The sequence below is a fragment of the Pseudopipra pipra genome, chromosome 17 (assembly GCF_036250125.1).
Source record: "Pseudopipra pipra isolate bDixPip1 chromosome 17, bDixPip1.hap1, whole genome shotgun sequence".
Lineage (NCBI taxonomy): Eukaryota > Metazoa > Chordata > Aves > Passeriformes > Pipridae > Pseudopipra > Pseudopipra pipra.
The window spans coordinates 3146120-3165395 of NC_087565.1; the positions used below are offsets into that span (position 1 = coordinate 3146120).

Genomic DNA, 19276 nt, shown 5'->3' on the forward strand with positions numbered 1-19276 from the left:
TATGAAAATATTATTATTTATTGTTGATGTTATAGATAATGGGAAAAGCAAGAGGCAGCCTTGTCCTACATAGCCTACTTAGATTCTTGTGGAGTGAACAGGGTCCAGGAGAGGGTCCAGAGAGAGGGTCCCAGCTGCAGTGATGTTTGCTGGCCAGTAGCTGTGGGTCTGCACTCACCGTGCTCCCAGCTCCACTTGGGCTTCCTACCCACCACGTGTTGATAAACAGAAAAAAATGTACAATGGCTGCATTGAAGTTCCTAGTTAAACAGAACAGCAGTGGCTGCTCAGAAGGGGAACTCCTGTGTTATCTTTTGGTCTGTTAATTCAGAGGTGGGACTTGCAGAAACAGGGTCAGTCCACAGGGCACACAGGGCAGGATCTGGATTTTTGAACACCCCCAGAATGAGATCCAGGGCAGGGTTAAATGCCAGCAGGCAAAAGAACAACAGCAACCCCAGAAACAAAGGGGCCATGGGTGTTTTCGGGGCAGGCTGACTCCTAGGAGCAGCAGCAGGAGTTGCTGGGAGGAATGGGGCTAGGGCATGTCATATTCCAGCGCATGCAAGGTGAGGCCAGGGATCCTGGGTGGATCACCAGGTACTGACTGGCAATGGGCTCCACCAGAGGCCAGGGATCCTGTCTGGATCACCAGACAGCCGGGCTCTGCCAGAGGCTGGGGATCCAGCACTGGCACTGCAGCCACACAGGACAGTGCCCAGGTGCTGCAGGGTGAGCAGTGGGCACAGCTGGGCAAGTCACTGAGCTGCAGACAGCAGCAGAGCAAGCAGGGAGATTAGGCAGAGAGACCAGGCAGGGAGCTGCAGGCAGGGAGCTGCAGGCAGGGAGAGCAGGAAGGGAGAGGAGGCAGGGAGTGCAGGAAGGGAGCAGAGGCAGCAGTGCTGGCAGCAGCAGCAGCCTACTTAAGAGAGAGAACCAGGGGATGCCTCGGGTCCACGCCGGGACCTGGGACCTTGCTATTTCCCAAGTCCCTGATCGTGTGACAGCCCTGGGGGTGCACCCTGGTTCGTGCTGAGTTGGTGGGGTCCTGCTCAGCAGCAGCCAGGTGGGATCCTGTGCCTGGAGGAGGCATGGCAGGATCAGCCCAGAGCAATCTGTTCGGATAGAAGTGGGTGGTAAATTAAAGGCAATGGAAGAACGACTCCCTGGTAGCTCCAAAGCGGGGCGTCAGCAGCGAGCTGGGCTCTAACGAGCCTCGAGAAGGCTGGAGCCCTCCGTGCCATTTCATCTCTGCTGCTCTGCGTCGGATTTCCCAGGAGCCCTGCAGGCTCGGCCTCATTAATTATGCAAATGAAAAGGTGATGCCAACGCGCCATCCCTCGGTAGGGTCCCTGCGAGTGAAGTTGGGCCTGAGCAGCGGCCACTGCCCGGGCTGGGGCAGGGAGGGTCCGGGAGCACATCAGGCAGGATGGATGTTTGCAATAATTATCCAGTCATCCCCTTCAAGTGTACTGCAGCCATAGCAACAGACAGATGTTCTGTCCCAGCCAGAGTCCACAGCGAGCTGGGGAGGGAAGCACAAAAATTAACCCGTTCAGCCCTAGGATGACACAGAATCCTCTTTATTCTGGGACCAGCCCACACTCCGATGTCCCTGAGGAAATCAGGCAAAAACCCAATCACACAGTCCCCAAATCAAACCAGCAGGAATTGCCCCAGTGCTCCCTTGGCCACCGTTTGACACAGGCAGTTGAATGAGAGAAGCAGCAGCATCCCAGGGGATGGGGTCTGGCTCTGTGAGGGCTCTGCTGCCTCTGTCCTGCATGGAAGTAGCCTGGCTCAGGCTCAGCATCCCCTGGGGGTGATGCTGCAGGTGAGGCGCTTCAGCTCTGCTGGTAACAAGCCTTTGGAGATGGATGGATGGCACCAGGAACTTGCTGAGGGACAGCCACAAGCAGTACATGTTCTGTGGTCAGCACACACACAGTGTCCACAGCACAGACCCTGCTGGGCCCCAAGGCGAGGATGGATGAGCCACATGGACCAGCACCCATTGCTGAGTTAACAGCTGGGTCAAAGCAATTAAAGTATTCAGAGGTGGGATGCAGCCAGACTGAAGAATAGTTGGCATTTCGTTATCCTGCTGCTGCACAGGTTTCCAGGATTCAGCCTGAATCCATTAAATCCCACCCAGAAATATCACCACAGGGACTCTCATGCCTCCCAGCACACTGAAAATGTAAACCCTGCTTCTCCTGGGGCCTGCTGAGCAGGCAACACTCCCCAGGTAAAACGTCTTTTCCCCACCTGCCAGCTATTCCTTCCAGCACTGGCATTTAAATGTTGTAATGTAATGGCCAGACCCCTGTGGACCTCACAGTTCCCTTCTGGAAGGAGCAGAGCTGCCCACTCTGGCCAGTATTTGCTTGTCCCCTCCTGTGCCAGCCATGCCCAGGGGTCCCACTGAAGTAGCAGGGATTCCTCAGAGCAATCCCCTGACCTCTGAGCTGGCTCATGGGAAAGCCCTGTCCAGATGTTTGCAGCTGCAGATGCTGCGGGAGTGCACCCATGGTGAGGATTTCAAAGGAGGGTAAAGGAGCCAGGGAGGACAGCACGAGCAGATGTGCCTGGAGGGACAGATCACACCTGGAAAAATGAAGAAGACCCTCCCCTGGGCTGGTGGAGGAAGACAGACCCCCCAGCATGGCGAAGCATGGAATCGCGGAATTGCTAAGGTTGGAAAAGACCTCTAAGATCATCGAGTCCAACTGTTAACCCAGCACAAGTGTGAGAGGTCACAGGAACAGTTTTACTTCTTAAACTGTAAGACTATTTTTGGTTCCTCTTCCTTCCCTCTTGTCCTCTGCCACACAGACAATGAGCTCTCCAGCTTGCAGAGGGCACCCCGGCTGCTCCCGGCTGCTCCCGGCGCGCCTGCTGACAGCTTGTGCCGCCTTAGCACAGCCTAGCCTGGAAATCTGTGGTCTCCTGGTTGGTTTTTTTTTTTTTTTCTTCTTTCTCCTGAAGGAAAAAAGCAGAGAAGGGTGAATTTGCTGGTCTTGAAACTGAGGGAGACGTGGCATCATGTGCAGTCGCAGAGGATGTGGGCAGGTGCCATCAGCCTTCCCCACGCAGCTCTGGGAATGGAGCTCAGCCCTGCTCTGCAGCTCCCTGGCTGTTCCTGCCCAGGCTCCCACACAGCTCTGGCAGCTGCTGGGTATTTCAGTCCTTCCCCACAGCGCCAGGCTACCCCACTCCTTCTGTGGCTCTTCCTCCAAGCACATCAATCCAGCGGCCACGTGGTTTGATTCCCAGCCTGCTGAAGCCACACTGGAGACAGAATAAGAAGGTGGGAAAAATGTCTATTATTTCCACAAATCCCCTCTCAATTTGTGACTCTGGTTGCTCTGCCTGTCTCGGTCCCAGGCCTCTCCCAAGCAGAAGCCACACCAAATGATGTTTGGTGCTGTGACATGGACAGCAATCCAACGGGCTCCAGATGGAATTCTCGCTCCTTGATGACTTCCCTGAGCTGCTTTGACTTATTATCTGACCTGGATCTAAATTGGGTTTTGATTAAAGTCAAGAATAATTCTACTTGGGAAAACCTCATTGTTTAGGCTCAGAGTTAGCAAAAACTGCAGGAAAATTAAAGCTGATTTCTCACTCTGGGGCCAGAGACCCCAGTGGGGCCCCTGACTGTGCCCAGTGCCTGCTGTGAGAGGCAGCCACACTGGGCCACGTCACCCAGAACCCGGCCGAGCTCCTTTCTGCAGCCACCAGGTTGTCTCCCCTATTCTCCTCTGAAGTCAATCTTGTAGACCCTCATGGCTCTGATGCTTGGTCAGCATCTCCTCATTTCAGACATGAGGTTTTCCATGGTCTGTGCATTCCTACTTGTCTCGTACCAAGGTGGTGCCAGGGTTTAGCCTGTGTCCCTCCCTGGTATCTGTCTCTGGTTGTCCACAAACGTGTCTTCTCTCAGCATCCGTTTCTCTGAGATCAGGGAGCTGAGTCATCTCTGTAAGACACTCTCCTCTCTCCTGAACAATCCAGCAAACTCTCTCTGCACTAGTTTCAGGCTAAATTTTCTCAGTATGGCTCACTAGAACCAGGTGGCAGTCCGGAGTATCTCCAGAGCCTTTGTACTTCTCTGTGCCTCCTTTGAAATGACTCTTCCAAGACAACTTGGGATCACTGCCCTTTTCCATCCTCCTGGTGGATCACAGCTATCCAGTTGATGGATCACAGCTCTTCCCTTGCTGGATCACAAATCTCTTGGTGGATCACAGGTCTCCCATCCAGCCTCAGTCTCAGACACAGACAGAGACACACGGGCTCCCTTTGTGTTTGATGGGAAGAATAAGGCAGTTCCAGTGAGCAACTCATCTCACTCCATGGGGAGTGTTCAGAGCATGGGAATGAATGGTTTCTGGAGGTGCTCATTGTCATACACTGACTGTAGAGGCAGTTGAGACACCCACGTACCTCTGGCTGTCCAGCTGTGAGTGACTGAAGTTACAAGAGCCAAACATCATCCGTAGTGATTCAATAAGTACCTCAACATACTCTAACCCTCCCCAAGGAAGTACTCCCAGCTGCCAGCAAAAGTGATGGTTATTAACTCCTGAGTTCACTTTGTGTTGCTCAGCACTAGGCAACGTCCATGGATGGGATGGGTGCCCCCGTGCCCACCCCTCTGCCTGCCTCTAATCCCACCCAGCAACACTCCGGGGCAGTAGGTAGATAGTTCCAGTTTTGGCTCTATTTGAGTGCAAATCCAGATGTTGAACAAGGAGATCAGGTGTTCAAGGCCAGGTTGGACAGGGTTTGGAGCAACCTCATCTGGTAAAAGGTGTCCCTGCACATGGCAGAGGGGTTGGAATTAGATGGTCTTTAAGGCCCCTTCCAACCCAAACCATTTCATGATTCTATGACTTCTTGAGCACCTGATGGGATGTCTCTGGTGGCACAGCAGGATTTCATCCCTTGCTGTATGTTGCAGTTTCTGACCTCTGCAGGTGCTAACTCCTTTTTCCTGTGCACGTCCACTCCCTGGCCCAGCTGAGCATTTTTGTCAGAAGAACAAAAATTTCTTTAGAACAGAAACAACTTGCAGGCAATTAGAAAGGCACCTTAAAGAGAAAAGAGCAGCAGAGCACTCAGGTAAAACCCAAACCCAACCTTTTTTGCATACAGTATAAATAGCTATGGACCTGGAGGCACCACCTGTTTGTCTATAAAAAATTTGTCAGCAGACACCTGGTGCTGAACACACCCGGTACCTGCATCCAGAACCAACTGCTGAAGGTCCAGTGCCACCAAACAATTGCACTTCCTTTTCCCCCCTATCTTTAAGGACAAGAGCGGCCTCAACATCAGGCACTCTAATTTTCTGTGTCCTGAGAATGCTCGTGCAGTGCAAGTTAAATACTCATTGAATCCATGCTGGATTGGGACGTAAAATATTGATCTGAACACTCAGGCTGGTGCGAGTGGTCTGCACAAAATAGTCACTCAGAGGACATCAGTTCTTGGCATGGCTGGCCTTGCTTTCCCAAACTAGAGAAACTCCTGTCCATGCTCGCCAGAGGGACCTCTGCATTGCTTTCTAAGTGGACCCCAAACCTTCCAGTGGGTGGGCTGAGGTAGGAGAAGACATCTGCCCATGCCTACAGTGGTGTGAGAGGACATTCCCTTTGCCCTGGCTCCTCAGCAGTTCAACTGCAAGGTGGGGAATTCAGTGGTGACCTCAGCCAGGAGGTCTGACCATCGTGAAGAAGGCAGCACCACCCCTGGGCACAGCAACTCCTCAGCAGAAGCAAAACATCCTTTTACTCCCATCCTCATTCAACATCTCCTGCAAAGTGTCTGGACTCCAGCAGTGAGAACTTCCCTGGCACTCACGGACATCCAACTGTCACCACACCACCCACAACACTGATTCACCAAGTTCTCATAGGATCCCCTCCATGGCTCCCCCTGTACCAGCTGGCTCTGAACACCAGCTCAGCCAGTCACTTTATTTGGGGCAGGTGGATGCCCAGGGGCTGGAGCAGGCTGAGAGCTGAGCCTAACTTCATCCACAAAGTCTTTGAGAGAAAGTTGCCCACTGAACCCAAATTCTACAGAACATCCTTTTCTGCCATTTCTGTCCACTCACTGCTCCTCACAACCATCCCTGGAGAAAGCCATGCTTCCATGGCTGGCTGAGGCTTCAGAGGATGTCCATCCTGTTCGTAGTGGTCGCCAGAAATACTGCAGCACAGCAGCGAGTTCCTGTAGGCATCCTGCACAATGTGCCTTGGGGTGAAAATCCACAATGGGAAATGTGGATCCTCTGCACTCCCCGAGTCCCTCTCCAATGGCGCCATGTTGGGACCCATGCAAACTGGATGGGGACACTGGGAATTTTTTGAGAGGTGTCCAGACATCCAGTGGGATTGGGAAGGTCAACATGATCTACAGTGGCATATTGCAATAAGTAATGCCAAGGCTCCAGTGTCATGGACATCCCCTGGTTTCTCTGTACCATTCTGGCATTAACCTGTGGCTCAGCTCCTACAGCATTCCATTTCCACCTCAAGATCTGTTGGATGGGCACCATGCAACTGGCACAGGGCAAGGGGCAGTGAAGAAAACTGCCCTTCAGCCATGAAGTGCCCTCACCTTCCCCTGTGTCTCCAGCCTTGGCATGTGGCACCACGGCCAGCTGTGCCCTGGCTGCTCTGCTGCCACGCCCAGCACCTCCAGCACCAGCCTCTGACAATTCACTGACACATCAAATTCCTCTTCCAGGTTCCCACAGACTCCCAGCCCCTGCTCCTACATCTCATGCCAGCCTTAGCACTCCTGAACACACAGGCAGCCCTCATATGCACCAACTGGGATGGAGCAGGTGTGTGGCACTGTTGGCTGGGCATGGAACACACATGTGGCACTGCAGGACAGGCAATGGAGCACATGTGGCACTGATGGACAGACCAGGAGCACATCTGTGGCACTGCTGGGTGGGCACAGAGCACGTATGTGGCACCAATGGACAGAGTGGGAGCATGCATGTCACTGATGGACAGGGAACATAGGTGTGGGACCGAGGGACAGATGGAGCACACGCATGGCACTGATGGACAGACTGGGACCACAAGCGTGGCATTGATGGACAGACAGGGAACAGGTCCTGGCACCAAGAGACAGACCAGGAGCAGACACGTGGCACTGCCAGGCGAGCATGGGACACACATGTGGCACTCATGGACAGACCAGGAGCACATATGTGGCATTGAGGGACAGACAGGGAACACATATGACACCAACAGACAGATCAAGAGCACACACATGTGACACTGTTGGATGGGCACGGAACATGCTTGTGGCACTGATGGACAGACCAGGAGCACACGTATGGCACTGGTGGACAGGGAGCACATGCATGGGACCAAAGAATAGACCGGGAGCATATGTGTGGCATTGATGGGCAGACCAGGAGCACACGCGTGGCACTGCCGGGTGGGCATGGAGCACACATGTGACACCGATGGACAGACCGGGAGCACACGTGTGGCACCACCAGCATCACGGCACATGCGTGAGAGCGCCGGGCAGAGCCCGAGCCGCAGCCGCCGGCCGGGACGGGCCGCCCCATCTCACCCCCCCGGGACCCGCCGTGGCCGCCCCTCGCCTCCGCCCCCTCGGGGTCGGAGCAGCGGGATCGTGTCCCGACCCCCCCCGCTCGCCCCGCAGTGGCGGCGCTCGGTCCCGCCGCGGGACAGCCGGGGCTGCGGGGCGGATGCGGAGGGCGGGGGAGCGCAGAGAGGCACCGGGGCCGGGGTCCGGCCTTTGTCTCCCGCTCCAGGGGCCGGCAGGACCGCGGCTGCCCCGGGGCCGGGCTCGGGGCGGGGTGCGGCTCTCCCGGTCCGGCGGGACAAGCCGCAGCCGCTCCGGTCAACCGAGGGCGCTGCGGGACGATCCCGGTCCTCCCGGCGGGTGGCGGACTCCCCCTCCCCACCTTCCCCCTGCCGCTCCCGCTGCCCCCGCGGCTCCTCCCCGGCTCTGCGGCGGCTCGGCAGGTGCCCGCCTCCGCCCCCGCCGGCCCGTCCCGCCGTACACGTGCGCCCGCGCCCCGCCGGCCCTTTGTCTGGGACCGGCACCGGGACCCGCGCCCACCGACACCCCTCACCCCGCCCCGGCCGTGCCCCCCGCCCCCCGCTGCCCCGCTGCCCCGCTGTACGGGGCCGTATGGCCGGGGAGCGGGGAAGCGGAGAGGGAGGGGGAGGGCGGCCGAGCCGGGGGAGCGCATCCCACCGGAGCCGGGGCGGGGGGAGCGGCAGCCCCGGGGCGGGGGGTTGGAGGGGGGGGCCCGTCGGTGGCGGCGAGGCCGCTCTAACAGGTGGGATCCCGCTGAGAGGAGGAGGCGGCCGGAGGGGGGCGGAGGAGGCAGGGACGGGCGGGCGGGCGGGCGGGCGGAGGGAGGGAGGGAGGGGGACGAGCCGGAGCCGCCTGTGATCCTGTGACAGGAGCGGCTGCTGCTGCTGCTGGCGCCGCCGGTGCCTCCCTCCGGTCGCTGTCCGAGCCCCGGTGCTTCCCCCCCTCCCCGTTACAGCGGCCGCCACCCTCCCTGCGCTTCTTGCTCCCCGCTCCATCCCGCCCGTCGCCCCCGCAGCCCGTCCCAGGAGCGCCGCTGCCCCTCCGCCCGCTCCGGGACAGGGCGCGGGGCCGGGCGCCGCCGCTGCTGCTGCTACCGCCGCCGTTACCGCCGCCGCCGCCGGTCGGGCGATGCCGAAGCCGCCGTTACTGCTGCGGGGGAGCCGCCCCGGGGACAGCGAGCTGGGGCGGCAGTTCCGGGACTGGTGCCTGCGCACCTACGGGGACTCGGCCAAAACCAAGACGGTGACCCGGAGCAAGTACCAGCGCATCGCCGAGGTGCTGCAGGGGGGAACCGGCTCAGGCGGCGGCTCCGGCGGGGGGGAGAAAGGCAAGTTCCAGTTCTGGGTCCGGTCCAAGGGCTTCCGCCTGGGAAACGGCACCAGGGAGGCGACGAAGATGGGTCAAGTGGTGGTTTATGTGCCGGTGAAAACGGGAACGGTTAGTGCGCTCCGTGCCCCGGGGGCTCTGTGTCTGTCTTGTCTGCCTGCCTGTCCGTGTCTGTCTGTCCTCCCCGGGGGTGCGGGCAGGGAGGGGGGGGTGAATTGCCCGGGGCGGGGGCGGGCACCCCCGGGGCCGCGGTCCCCTCCACCGCCGCGCCGGCCCTGTCCCGTCAGCACCGGGCGGCCCAGCCCCGCCGGCCGCCGGGAGCGCGCATGCCCCATGCGGGGCGCGACGCGGGGCCCGGCCGCTCCCGCAGCCCCCGCCGCTCCCGGGGCAGCCGCCGCGCCGCCGCCGCCCCGACCCGCCCGGGATGCGGATGGGGAGAGGCGCCCGCCCGGAGCCTCGCACCTTCCGCCAACCCCCCCCTCAGTCCCCGTCCCCGTCCCATCCGGTGCTGCCGCCGTCCCCGGGCGCTGCCGGCGCGGGGGAGGAGGGGGCGGCGGTGCCCCGCGCCCGCCGCCGTGCACCTGCCCCCGCGGGGGGGCCGCGCCGCCGCCCGGTGCGGGCCCCGCCGCCCCCCCGCTCTGTCCGATCACGTTCGCCCGGCATTTCCCATCCGCCCCACGGCCGGGGACAGGGCTGCAGTCAAGGGCAGCGGGCGGCGGGGAGGGGGCGCCGGCACCCCCCGGCCCCCCCGCGCCGCCGCCGCGCCCTGCCCGCCCCGCCGCCGCGCCGAGCGGAGCGGAGCGGGGCGAGTCCTGCCGAGCGGAGCGGGGCGAGCCCGACCGCCGCGCCGAGCCCGGCCCCGGCGTCCCGCGGCGCTGCCCGCCCGGCGCGGCCGCCGCAGCCGGTGCCCCGGGGGGTGCGGGCAGCGGCAGAGCCCGGATTAGGGCAGCCCCCCCCGCCTGCCCGCGGGCCGCCGTCCCGGGAACTCCCCCGCCGGAGCCTCATTGTTCGGCGCCCGGCCGGGCCGGGGCGCGGGGCACCGGCCGCCGCCTCCCTCCCTCCTCCCGCCGCCGCCCGGGGCTGCCCCGCCGCCCCATTGTTCCCGTCCCGAGCGTGTCCCGCTCCCCGGCGCGGGGGGAAACGCGCAACTTTGGCGGCCCCGGCCCCGCGCAGGGAGCGCCCGGCGGGGCTGCCCCGGCCCCGCGCCCCCCGCCATCCCCCGCGCCCCCCGCCGCCCCGCCGGGACCGCGGGCACCGGAGAGCTCCGGCAGGGATTTTTTTTTTTTTCCCCTGTCCCTCCCCGCCTCTCCCGCTGCTGCTGCTGCTGCCGCTGCTCTGAAGGGTGCAGTGTTTTCTGTGCACACAGACTCCAGCATTGATGTGGCTGGAGGATGCTTCCATTGAGGGCAGCCCATCTGTGGCAAATGCTTCTAAACGCACTATTTACCTCCCATCTGGTCCGCCTGATTATTGGGGGGAGGGGGAAGGGTCATTATTTCTCCCTCTCCCTTCGTGGTGCTCAGAGGCTCCTTTCTTTCTCCCCTCTCAGCCCCCCTCCCCCATGCCATGCCCCAAAAAAATTCTTTGCGATTTTTTTTTTTTTTAAGACCTTTTAGCAGCCCTTCTCTCCTGCTCCCCCCTCTCCAGGAGCCCCTGTGGAGGGCGGATTAGGAGCGGTACCCCCTTCCACAGAGCCAGCACTCCCCTCGGGTCCTCTCCATCCAGCCGGCGACTCTATCCCAGATCTTCCAAATGCTGCAGAGTCATGGTACCCCAGAGAGGCCGAGCCAGACTCCCTCGACCCTGCTGCTCGCTAGACGCCCCCTCCCCTTTGTCCGGGAGGGAGTCCCAAGGGTCAGCGGCTCAACCAGGCTGGTGCAAGCCCGCATATTCCCAAAGGGCCTCTGCACAGATGAAGTTTCAGCAAGGAGCGTGCCTAGGCCCCCGCATCTTCCCTGGCAGAGTCCCTGCAGGCTACAGGCAGGAGTTACACCCAGGCTCCCCTAAACCAGCAAACACTGACAGGCATGTCCTGGGGGACAACCGAATTTTCCAAGGGGCAGTACAGCTTATTTCCCAGTGCCTGGATGCCTGCTGGATGTTAGGGCTGGGAGCGCTTTGCAGAGCCACTGGCTGTAGGGAGACCAGTCATCGTACTCCCCAAACCCTCCAGTGTGGGGTCTGTAGAAGTTGTTGCCTCCTGATCCCTTGGTCCCAGCCTCCCTGGCCCCACCATGCCTCTCTCTGCCAGGAATCGCGTGGACCGTTTCAGATGGGTGCAGCTGGAGTTTTGGTTTTGCCTCAAGTGGCTCTTAAATTTAGAGATAACTTGACAGGGATTTTCTTCAGCTCCTCGTAATTCAGTGCTCTCCTCATCCTTGGTGGTTTGGGCTAGGTTTGGGGTGTATTTCATTGCTCTCATGCACACAGTCAAATAATTCGTGAAGCTGATACAAGGCTTTTGCTGGACAGTAACGCCTGGATTCTGGTTTAATGCCTGTTCAATTGCTTTTCCCAAATACTTCTGGAGTGGTGTTTCAGTTGCTTTCTCCTGGCTGTGCTCCTCTGCAACCTGATCTGGTTCGTCCTGTCTGCTCGCCCTTCTTTGAGCACATCTGCCGGGTGACCACCGTGCTGGGGATGTCCCCTGCTGCAGGGACAGGCAGAGCCCCCAGCCTGGGTGCAGTGGGGGAGAGGCTCTGCTCTTGCTGCAGGATGCTACAGGAAATCCAAGGGACTGTGAGGGAAAGCTGGAGGAGAGGTGGTAAAGAGTGTGTAGAGGGCAGCAGTGGGGATAAGATTTCCTTTCCCTGACAGGGCTGGGGCCACTCCTCCTCTGGAAAATAATAATAGTAATAATAGTCCCAAACCCCCCAAATTAACCGCCCCCCAGCAAGCCGGCAGAGCTGTTCCTTTTGGCTTATGCACCCTGAGCTGGTTTGTGTATTTTCCGCGGATCTGTAGTGAAAAATTAATTAACATGTGGTTATTATTTTCTCTCCTGAGTAACTTTCCCTTGCCCTCCTCCAGGCCTCTCATCAGAACAGGCCTAATCAGATTTGGGTGGCTTGAGAGCGGGGACTGTGCACTGAGAAGGGGGCATCTGCCTTAGGTGGTGGTCAGAGCAGATGGTGGTCTTCTCAAAGAATGCACTGGGAATAGGAACAGCAGTGCGGACGGATGTCTGGCACAGAGACTGTTCACATTTCTTTTTCCCAGATGAACGTCCCAAAGATGCTGGACATTTAACACATACAATTAAAAAAGCCCTATGCAGATAAACAGAGGCGCATTAGTGGTGTGGGACATTGTTGCCTGACAGCCCTATTCATGCACGGGCTGGATGCTGCATCCTTTAGGTCAGGGAGTTGGAAAAAAATGCATTTAGGCTGTATTGAGGAGGAGGGTATCTTTGTGTCTGCAGCACAGACAATGGATACCGCCCAAAGTGCCCAGATATGCCCTTCTTTCACGTGGCTGAGGAGCACTAAGGTGTGAAGCCCCTCGTTATCTGTGGGCTGGACTGAACCCTGGCACTGGATGTGCAGCCCTCACCCTTCTCCCCAGCTTTGCTAAGAACTGTGGGAGAATTTGCCCATGACAAGGTGCTAAGATGCAGTTCATTATAATCTCATGTCCCTCTTGTCCTAAGCATTTAGCATCATTTAGACAGTCTTTCCCAGACAAACGTGGAGTGAGATGGAGCCACGGTGCAGGGAAATGGGCAGCGCTCGGTGACAACCGGCGGAGCAGATGGCTGTGGCCGGAGCAGCGGGTGTGCAGGGGAGGGTTCTCCTCAGACTTCGGCCCGGGCGTTAGCTGCTCTCTGGATCGATGCTGTACTTGGCCGTGCGTGGTGGGAGCTTGTCACAACTCCGGCGCGGCGGCCAAGCCTCGCAGGACAGATTCATGCTGGCAGGCCGTGGTGCAGGCTGGGGGGCTGCGAGATGAGCAGGGGAAGCCTGGCGTCAGCTCGGCCCTCCGGGGGCTGCACGGAGCCGTGGGGACCGGGCAGGCTCTGCAGCGCTGCCCACGTCGGATTCTGCTTCCCTGCTCTCTCCCCGTCCCCTGCAGTGCTGACACGAGGCTTGGGGGCTCGCTGACAGCACGAGGGCATTGCTGGGTGGGTTGCTGCTGTTGTGCAGGTACAGCTCACCTGTACTGGCACTCCCAGAGCCAGATGTTCAAAATTATTTTATGATTGTGCCCGATGAAACTCAGCCGAGGAACGGTGCTGTGCTGTAGTGGGGGGAGCGCTAGAAATAGAATTAGTGAGTCCAAAATGCAAAATGGATGGAGGCTTTTATCGACAGCAGGAAAACCATCCTATGGGACAGTGGGTGAATCTCATAGTACAGCCTATCCCTAAATATGTTTTAGCTCCAGAGACTGGAGTGTTGTGATGTGAAAGCTGCGGTGCCAGGCTGTGGGACAGCACAGCACAGTGGCAGAATGCCGGAGCTGAGGAGCCAGACATGTCAGAAAGATGCTGCTCCAACAGCTAATAGAGGCTACATTTTTCCTGGTACAAGTACCCTTCAATGCCCATATTCAGTGCCCCAAAAAGCTGCACATCTATAACCTCTAAGAACATCAGTCAACAGAAGGTTTTCACGGCGTGAATAACCACTCAGACTTTCTGGGGACTTCAAGTGATAAAAAAAAATAAATCAAGACCATTCAGAAGAGCCTTAGACAAGGCAGATGGGCCTGAGGGTATTATCTGAGAAATTGTCTATTACTCCCATTGCACCAGCCTTACTTAGAGCACACAGAGCCTTCACCTGCAGAGACATCCCACTCCCAGCACATGGGGCAGCACCAGCTTTTCCAAGGAGTGGAACTGATGGCAAGTTTACATTTAAATGTGCACTCAGGAGACTGGTACAATGCTGGCCTGGGTGCATGGTCCTCTCCAACCCATCTAGAGAAAATCCCCCACATCAGCATCCGTTCCAGATTAAGCTCCAAGTTTGCACAACATCAGGTGCAGATTTTACTTTTGAAGGTGCTCATGATAAGAGTCAGAGCAGTGACACCCGGTCCCCTGGGCCCAAGAGCTGGCTTAGGCTCACCAGGCAGCAGCAGAAGCCTCCAGTACCTTGGCAAGGTGAATTTAAAGAGCTCTGACGATCTGCAGTTACGCAGCCTGGCAGAATGAAGTTCCTCACTGAGCCGGGAGCAGAAGATCTGGCAGCAGAGCCCATTTCCAGCTCCTGCCCACTCCCACCCCTCGGGACAGCCTGCTGAAGCTGCTTTTAGGGATAAGGGGGGAACCAGCATCTAATTCAGTTCTTGCTTTATTTCTGCCAAGCCTGCAAGCCTGATTAAAGGCAGCCCCACTGTGGTCATTAGTACCACAGTAGGGCATGCATGGCACAGCTGCAGCAGGAGATCCCACCATCCCAGCCAGCCTCAGCCTCAGGGACTGACTTTGGTCAGTGGCACTCATGGGACCTGGAGCCCCATCAGCAAAGGTCCCAGTTCCCAATATATGTCTGACCAAACAGTTTTTGAAAAAATAACTCCTTGCCATCTACACTGCTTATCCTACGTGATTCCAGAAACAGGGATGGCATTGCTGATCTGAAAGGAGCAGCATTTTTCGAATAACATTAATCTGATAGTTATCTCCTTCACCCACAATTGTTTTCAGATTTGTGGTTCTTAAAGGGTGCCACTCTGAAGAAGGTCCAAAAACAAACAACCAAAGCACAGCTCTGCCAGGCTTTGGTCAATGAGGCTGAAATGGAAAGAACCCCAGGTCTGACAAGGGGCTGTTGTTTGAACACTCCAGGTTATATCCCACCTTTGCACAGAAAGAGGGTCCAAGAGCTCAGGGCTGATTTAATGAGGAGCAGAAAGGACTGGCTGTAAAGACAGTAACCTGGCTGTTCTCAGCTCTCCTCGTGGGCCATGGCTGAGAGGGACTTGTTCTGACCACAGGCAGACAGGGGAATTCGGTCACTGACTAAAGACCACAGCAGAGCCCAGAGAGGCAGCCAGACTCCTGTCAGCGAGAATTTTCTCAGGACCATTCTTGGCAATAATCTCCTGCTGATATAATTTCTTCAGTTTTGGTTTTACCATTATATTAGGCTTGGTATGAGCAGTCTGTGAACTTACACTGTGGACAAGCAAATGGCAGGGAAAGCCCAGAGGTGTGGAGGAGCATTGGTGGGGTGTCCATTCACCTGGCCCCCACAGATGATCTGGCATTGCTGTGACAGAGGGATGCATATTCATATCGCTTTCTTCAGTGCAAATTAGTAATTATCTTCCCCTGATCTCATATCAGCTGTGCCCACCTCTAAAGAATCACATTGAGATGGGCCAGAGCCACCCCTGAGTTTTGATGTCTGGTTTAATTAGCTGATTGTAGCAAGGGCAGGTACCTGTTGGCCAAAATCACTGTCTTTGTTGGAAAGCCGCTGACTTCCACTTTAATGTCTGGTGCCAAAGAGTAGCAATTTATTTGAGGAGAAATAGCTGCAGACTGACTGTGCAGTGTATGGGAGCAGAGAGCAGAGCAGAGGTTTGGGTAACTGTGTCTTTGCTGCGTGTCTGAGGTTAAGGCAGCAGCCTTTGGAAGTGAAGTGGAGGCTGGTTGTGTCTTCCTGGTACAGAATGACCGCCAGGAAGACAATGCTGTGTGAGTGGCTTCTCTCTGTCCTTGCTCTGCTTCGGCTTGGCAGCCCTGGAGGATGTGTTTGCCTTCTGATAGATGGGCATAGGCAACACTGGTGGCTCTGATGGATCCACTCCTCACCAAGAGGGAGGGAGTGCTCTGGGAACGATGGGGTCACTCAGTCTCTGTGTCTCATGTTTGGGCTCTCTGGTTGGTGGTGGGTGTCTCTTATGGCAGTCTCTGGCCTAAAAATCCAGACTCACCAGCCACCCCCCCAGAGAAAAGGAGACTGAAGTTTGGGACTCCTCTCCTGGTTTGCATTTGAAGGAGGGATCTCAAAACAAACCCTGAATCATCCCCTCATCCACACTGTGATGACATCCAAAACCTTATGGGTGTTGGTGCTGCGGGTACCACCTGCACCAATGCCCAGGGGCCACAGGGCGTGCCAGTTTGCAGTCTCACAGCACTGGGACAAGCAGCCCGTGCAGGGAAGCTGGTCCCTTGGGGATGCTCTGGGGTTTGTCATTCCCATCATCAGATTGAATGCCAGTTGTGTGGCTGCCCCAGCTGGGAGGAGGCTGGGAGGAGGCCTGCCTGCTCCCGCTCACCTGCACCGGGCGTTTGGATCCAGCAGAAAGCCCTTGAGCTGGTGACAAAGGTCTGGATGTGGGCTGGAAAGTACAGTCCTGTCTCTTAGCAACTGGTTCCTACCTCTGAGCTCTCGGAGCCGTGTGTGGGACAGAGAGCATCAGTCACGCTCCCGCTGCCGCAGCAGCGACGCGCCAAGGAGGGGATGGGGGATCAGGCCGGCTCCAGCCACCGCCGAGACGACTAAAGAAGCTCAGGCATTTCTAGCACAAGCAGTCATCTGTGAGCCCAATCAAAGCTCCGGTTTAATTGCTTTCCTCGTGCCCTTCTCTGCCCGGCCCGCGGGCGCCGATTGGCTGCGGCGGCAGTGCCTGCCGGCACCCAGAGCCTGCTCCCCTCCATTTCGGTCACAGGGTGGGGACAGGGAAGGGCGGGGGAGGAGGAAGAGGGAGGACACGGCCTGTGTATTTCTAGAAAAATTAGATGTCATCGGGTCCTCCCCTGAACTCCTCCACACAGCACCTGGGAATCCCCGTCCCCTCACGGACATTTGCATGGCTGTTTTCTCTCTCAGGGCTCGTTCTGCTGTTTCACCCTCGTGTTTCCTCTCCCAGCCCGAAGCAGCTCCTCTCTGGTGAGCGTTTCTCAGGGGCTCCCTTGCCAAGCACTGTTTCATAAACATTTTCACGAATCCTCTGCTTTGTCCTCCTAATTAACCATCCAATTGGCCCCCAATGGAGCCTTCACCTCTCCTGTGAAGATCTTGCTTGCACAGATTATAACCTGTCAGCTGCCAATTTATTTCTCATGCAGAGGGCAGGTTGTATTAATTGTCTGCCTTCCTTGCCCTGCTCGGTTTGCCCCCCCTTTCTTCTGCTCCCAGAAGCATCCCAGTTTGGAAACAGACCCACAGAGGACCAGGGGGACCCAGATGTGAGGCCACTCGGAATGACCCACATGTCCAGCCTGCAGTGATGTGGCACTGAGACCAGATGTGATGGGATGATGGGTCACACCTGGGACAGGGATCTCTGTGGATGGACTACCATGATAGAGCATTTAAGAACATGCTTGACTTCTCCCCTCATGTGTAGTCTCAGTTAAGAGCTCAAAAAAATTCCACTTGCTCATCCCAGGTTAATGGTGAATCCTTCCTGGTCTTACTAAAGTCAGGGCTCGGCTTTTGGAAGAGTTGGGGTCCACCTAGAGTGGTTATGATGGATGTGAGTCAGAATACAGAGGGGGGTTACCTGAATGCAGGGGGAGACCAAACAGATTTCCATCAGCGTCTCTTCCCTGTGCCCCCTGCCCCAACTCCCTTTACAGGACCCTCCAGCCTTGCAGAGCCACATGTGGGCCCAGAATAAATACAAGTACCTGCTCTCACTGAGGGCAGTGGCTGACTGTTCTTCTGGGTTCCCACATTGGGAAAGGGGCTGATGGAGTCCAACATGACCCTCATGGTTCTTCACTGTCCCCATTTCTTGAAACCAGTATGTGCTCACAGGGAGTTTCCAGGCTCTGGTGTCAGGGCTGGGCTGGGCTGAAGCCACTGTGGCGAGCTGCAGCTCGATCTCTGTCGTGCCCTGACCTGGTGAGGAGTCTGGTTTGGGAGGGGAGGGTGTGCATCCCCTTAACCCCCCCCAAACATCCGCTGAGCTGTCAGCATTTCCCTAGAGGCACATGATGCTGTTCCTGTGGGAGTCTCCAATGGTGGCCCACATACTGGGAACTGCCAGAGTACAGGGAGCTGGCACCAGGATGCCACACATCCAGGGCTCAGCCTCTCAACCCAGCCTGACCTTGATTCACTGTAGCATCATTTTTAACTGATTTGACATAATTTTGCTTACCACTGACGAGCTGAACTGCCGCCGCCGCTCTGTACCTCCTCCTCAGTTTCATTTTGACATCACCGTGTCCTCGCTGTGTGTGATGATGTCACCTGGCTGCCCTGACACTGCCAGGTCTATTCCCAGGCACAGAGGGGTCACCTTGCTGTGACAGGTCACCTCATCACTTTTTACAGTGCCTTGGCCCCCTCCGACTCAAAGGATTTTGCTTTGGTGGTGATCTTTATTAGATTAGTGCTCAGCGCTGGGGAGATCGCTCACAGTGATAAGTTACTTCAAGGAAGAGACAGCTCTAGGCATGTTTGGAGTTTGTGCTACAGCTACGTATTATCAATATTCTTTAGACTTCTAGTTTTACATTTTTTCCTGGATGCTATGGAATATAAATGCTCTTCTGATTGTAAATTCGGTTCACCGTTTTCCCCCTTTTTTTCCACTCCAGTAGCAGGTCCCGTCAAATCACCTAAACCAAGATCCAAATGACATTAAGAAATTGCTACCTGTCTTTGCAGATTTATAAAAAAAAAAAAGGCAAACAAAACCCAAACTCACATTTTAGAATCATAGAATCCTAGGAGGGTTTGGGTTGGAAGGGTCCTTAAAGATCATCTTGTTCCAACACCCCTGCCATGGGCAGGGACACCTTCCAGTAGACAAGGTTGCTCCAACCTGGCCTTAAACACTTCCATGGATGGGGCAGCCATTGGGCAAACCCTGCCTATTTCAAAATAGTAAGAAATACTGCAACTTTATAATAATCCCCAAATAATAATGCCCATGATCTCTTCCCTGTTAGTGCCCACAGCGTGGCCCTTCTCCTGCTCAGGCCCCACATGCTGTGGAGCAGAATGTGACACTCACCAGCTGATGGGGAATGGGAAACCCATGGCCCCAGGGAGTGATTGCCCAGGCAGGTCAGTCGGGTGCTCTGCTCATGGCAGCCTTTCTCACCAAACCCAAGTGAAGCAGTGCTCAAACAGCAGCTTGGGCTGCCCCACAGCACCCAGCATTTTGTTACCCCTGAAAGAGCTGGTTCCCCGTTGCTCCTGGCTGGGGGGTATGGGGTCACATTTATTGGGGAGCACCGTGTTCACCTCTGCCTGCCGGATCCAGCTGCTCCTGTGGCTTCCCCGCCGGCACAGCCCGGTGCTGGCAGGGAGGCAGCTCTGCTCTCCTGCGCCGTGCAAAATGTCCTCTGCCTCCCAGGCAGAGCAGGCATCCGAGGAGCCTCTGAGCAGCCATCAGAGCAAGGCTCTCTGCCTGCTGGGCT

The 19276-nt window shown here is 57.0% G+C and overlaps 1 protein-coding gene and 1 long non-coding RNA gene across 2 annotated transcripts in view; one reads left to right on the forward strand and one right to left on the reverse strand.

Annotated features, from left to right (window-relative positions):
* On the reverse strand, positions 1-8958 carry LOC135423539 (uncharacterized). Its single transcript, XR_010434830.1, has 2 exons — positions 8869-8958; positions 1-1525 (listed from the first exon to the last, which is right to left on the reverse strand). It is a non-coding gene; the product is annotated as an uncharacterized LOC135423539 (long non-coding RNA).
* Positions 8611-19276, forward strand: part of NOL4L (nucleolar protein 4 like) — a 63120-nt gene continuing 52454 nt past the window's right edge. Inside the window, exon 1 of the mRNA XM_064673817.1 lies at positions 8611-9045. Within this exon, the coding sequence (XP_064529887.1) occupies positions 8737-9045 (309 nt within the window). The 5' untranslated portion in view covers positions 8611-8736. The remainder of the gene's footprint in view (positions 9046-19276) is intronic.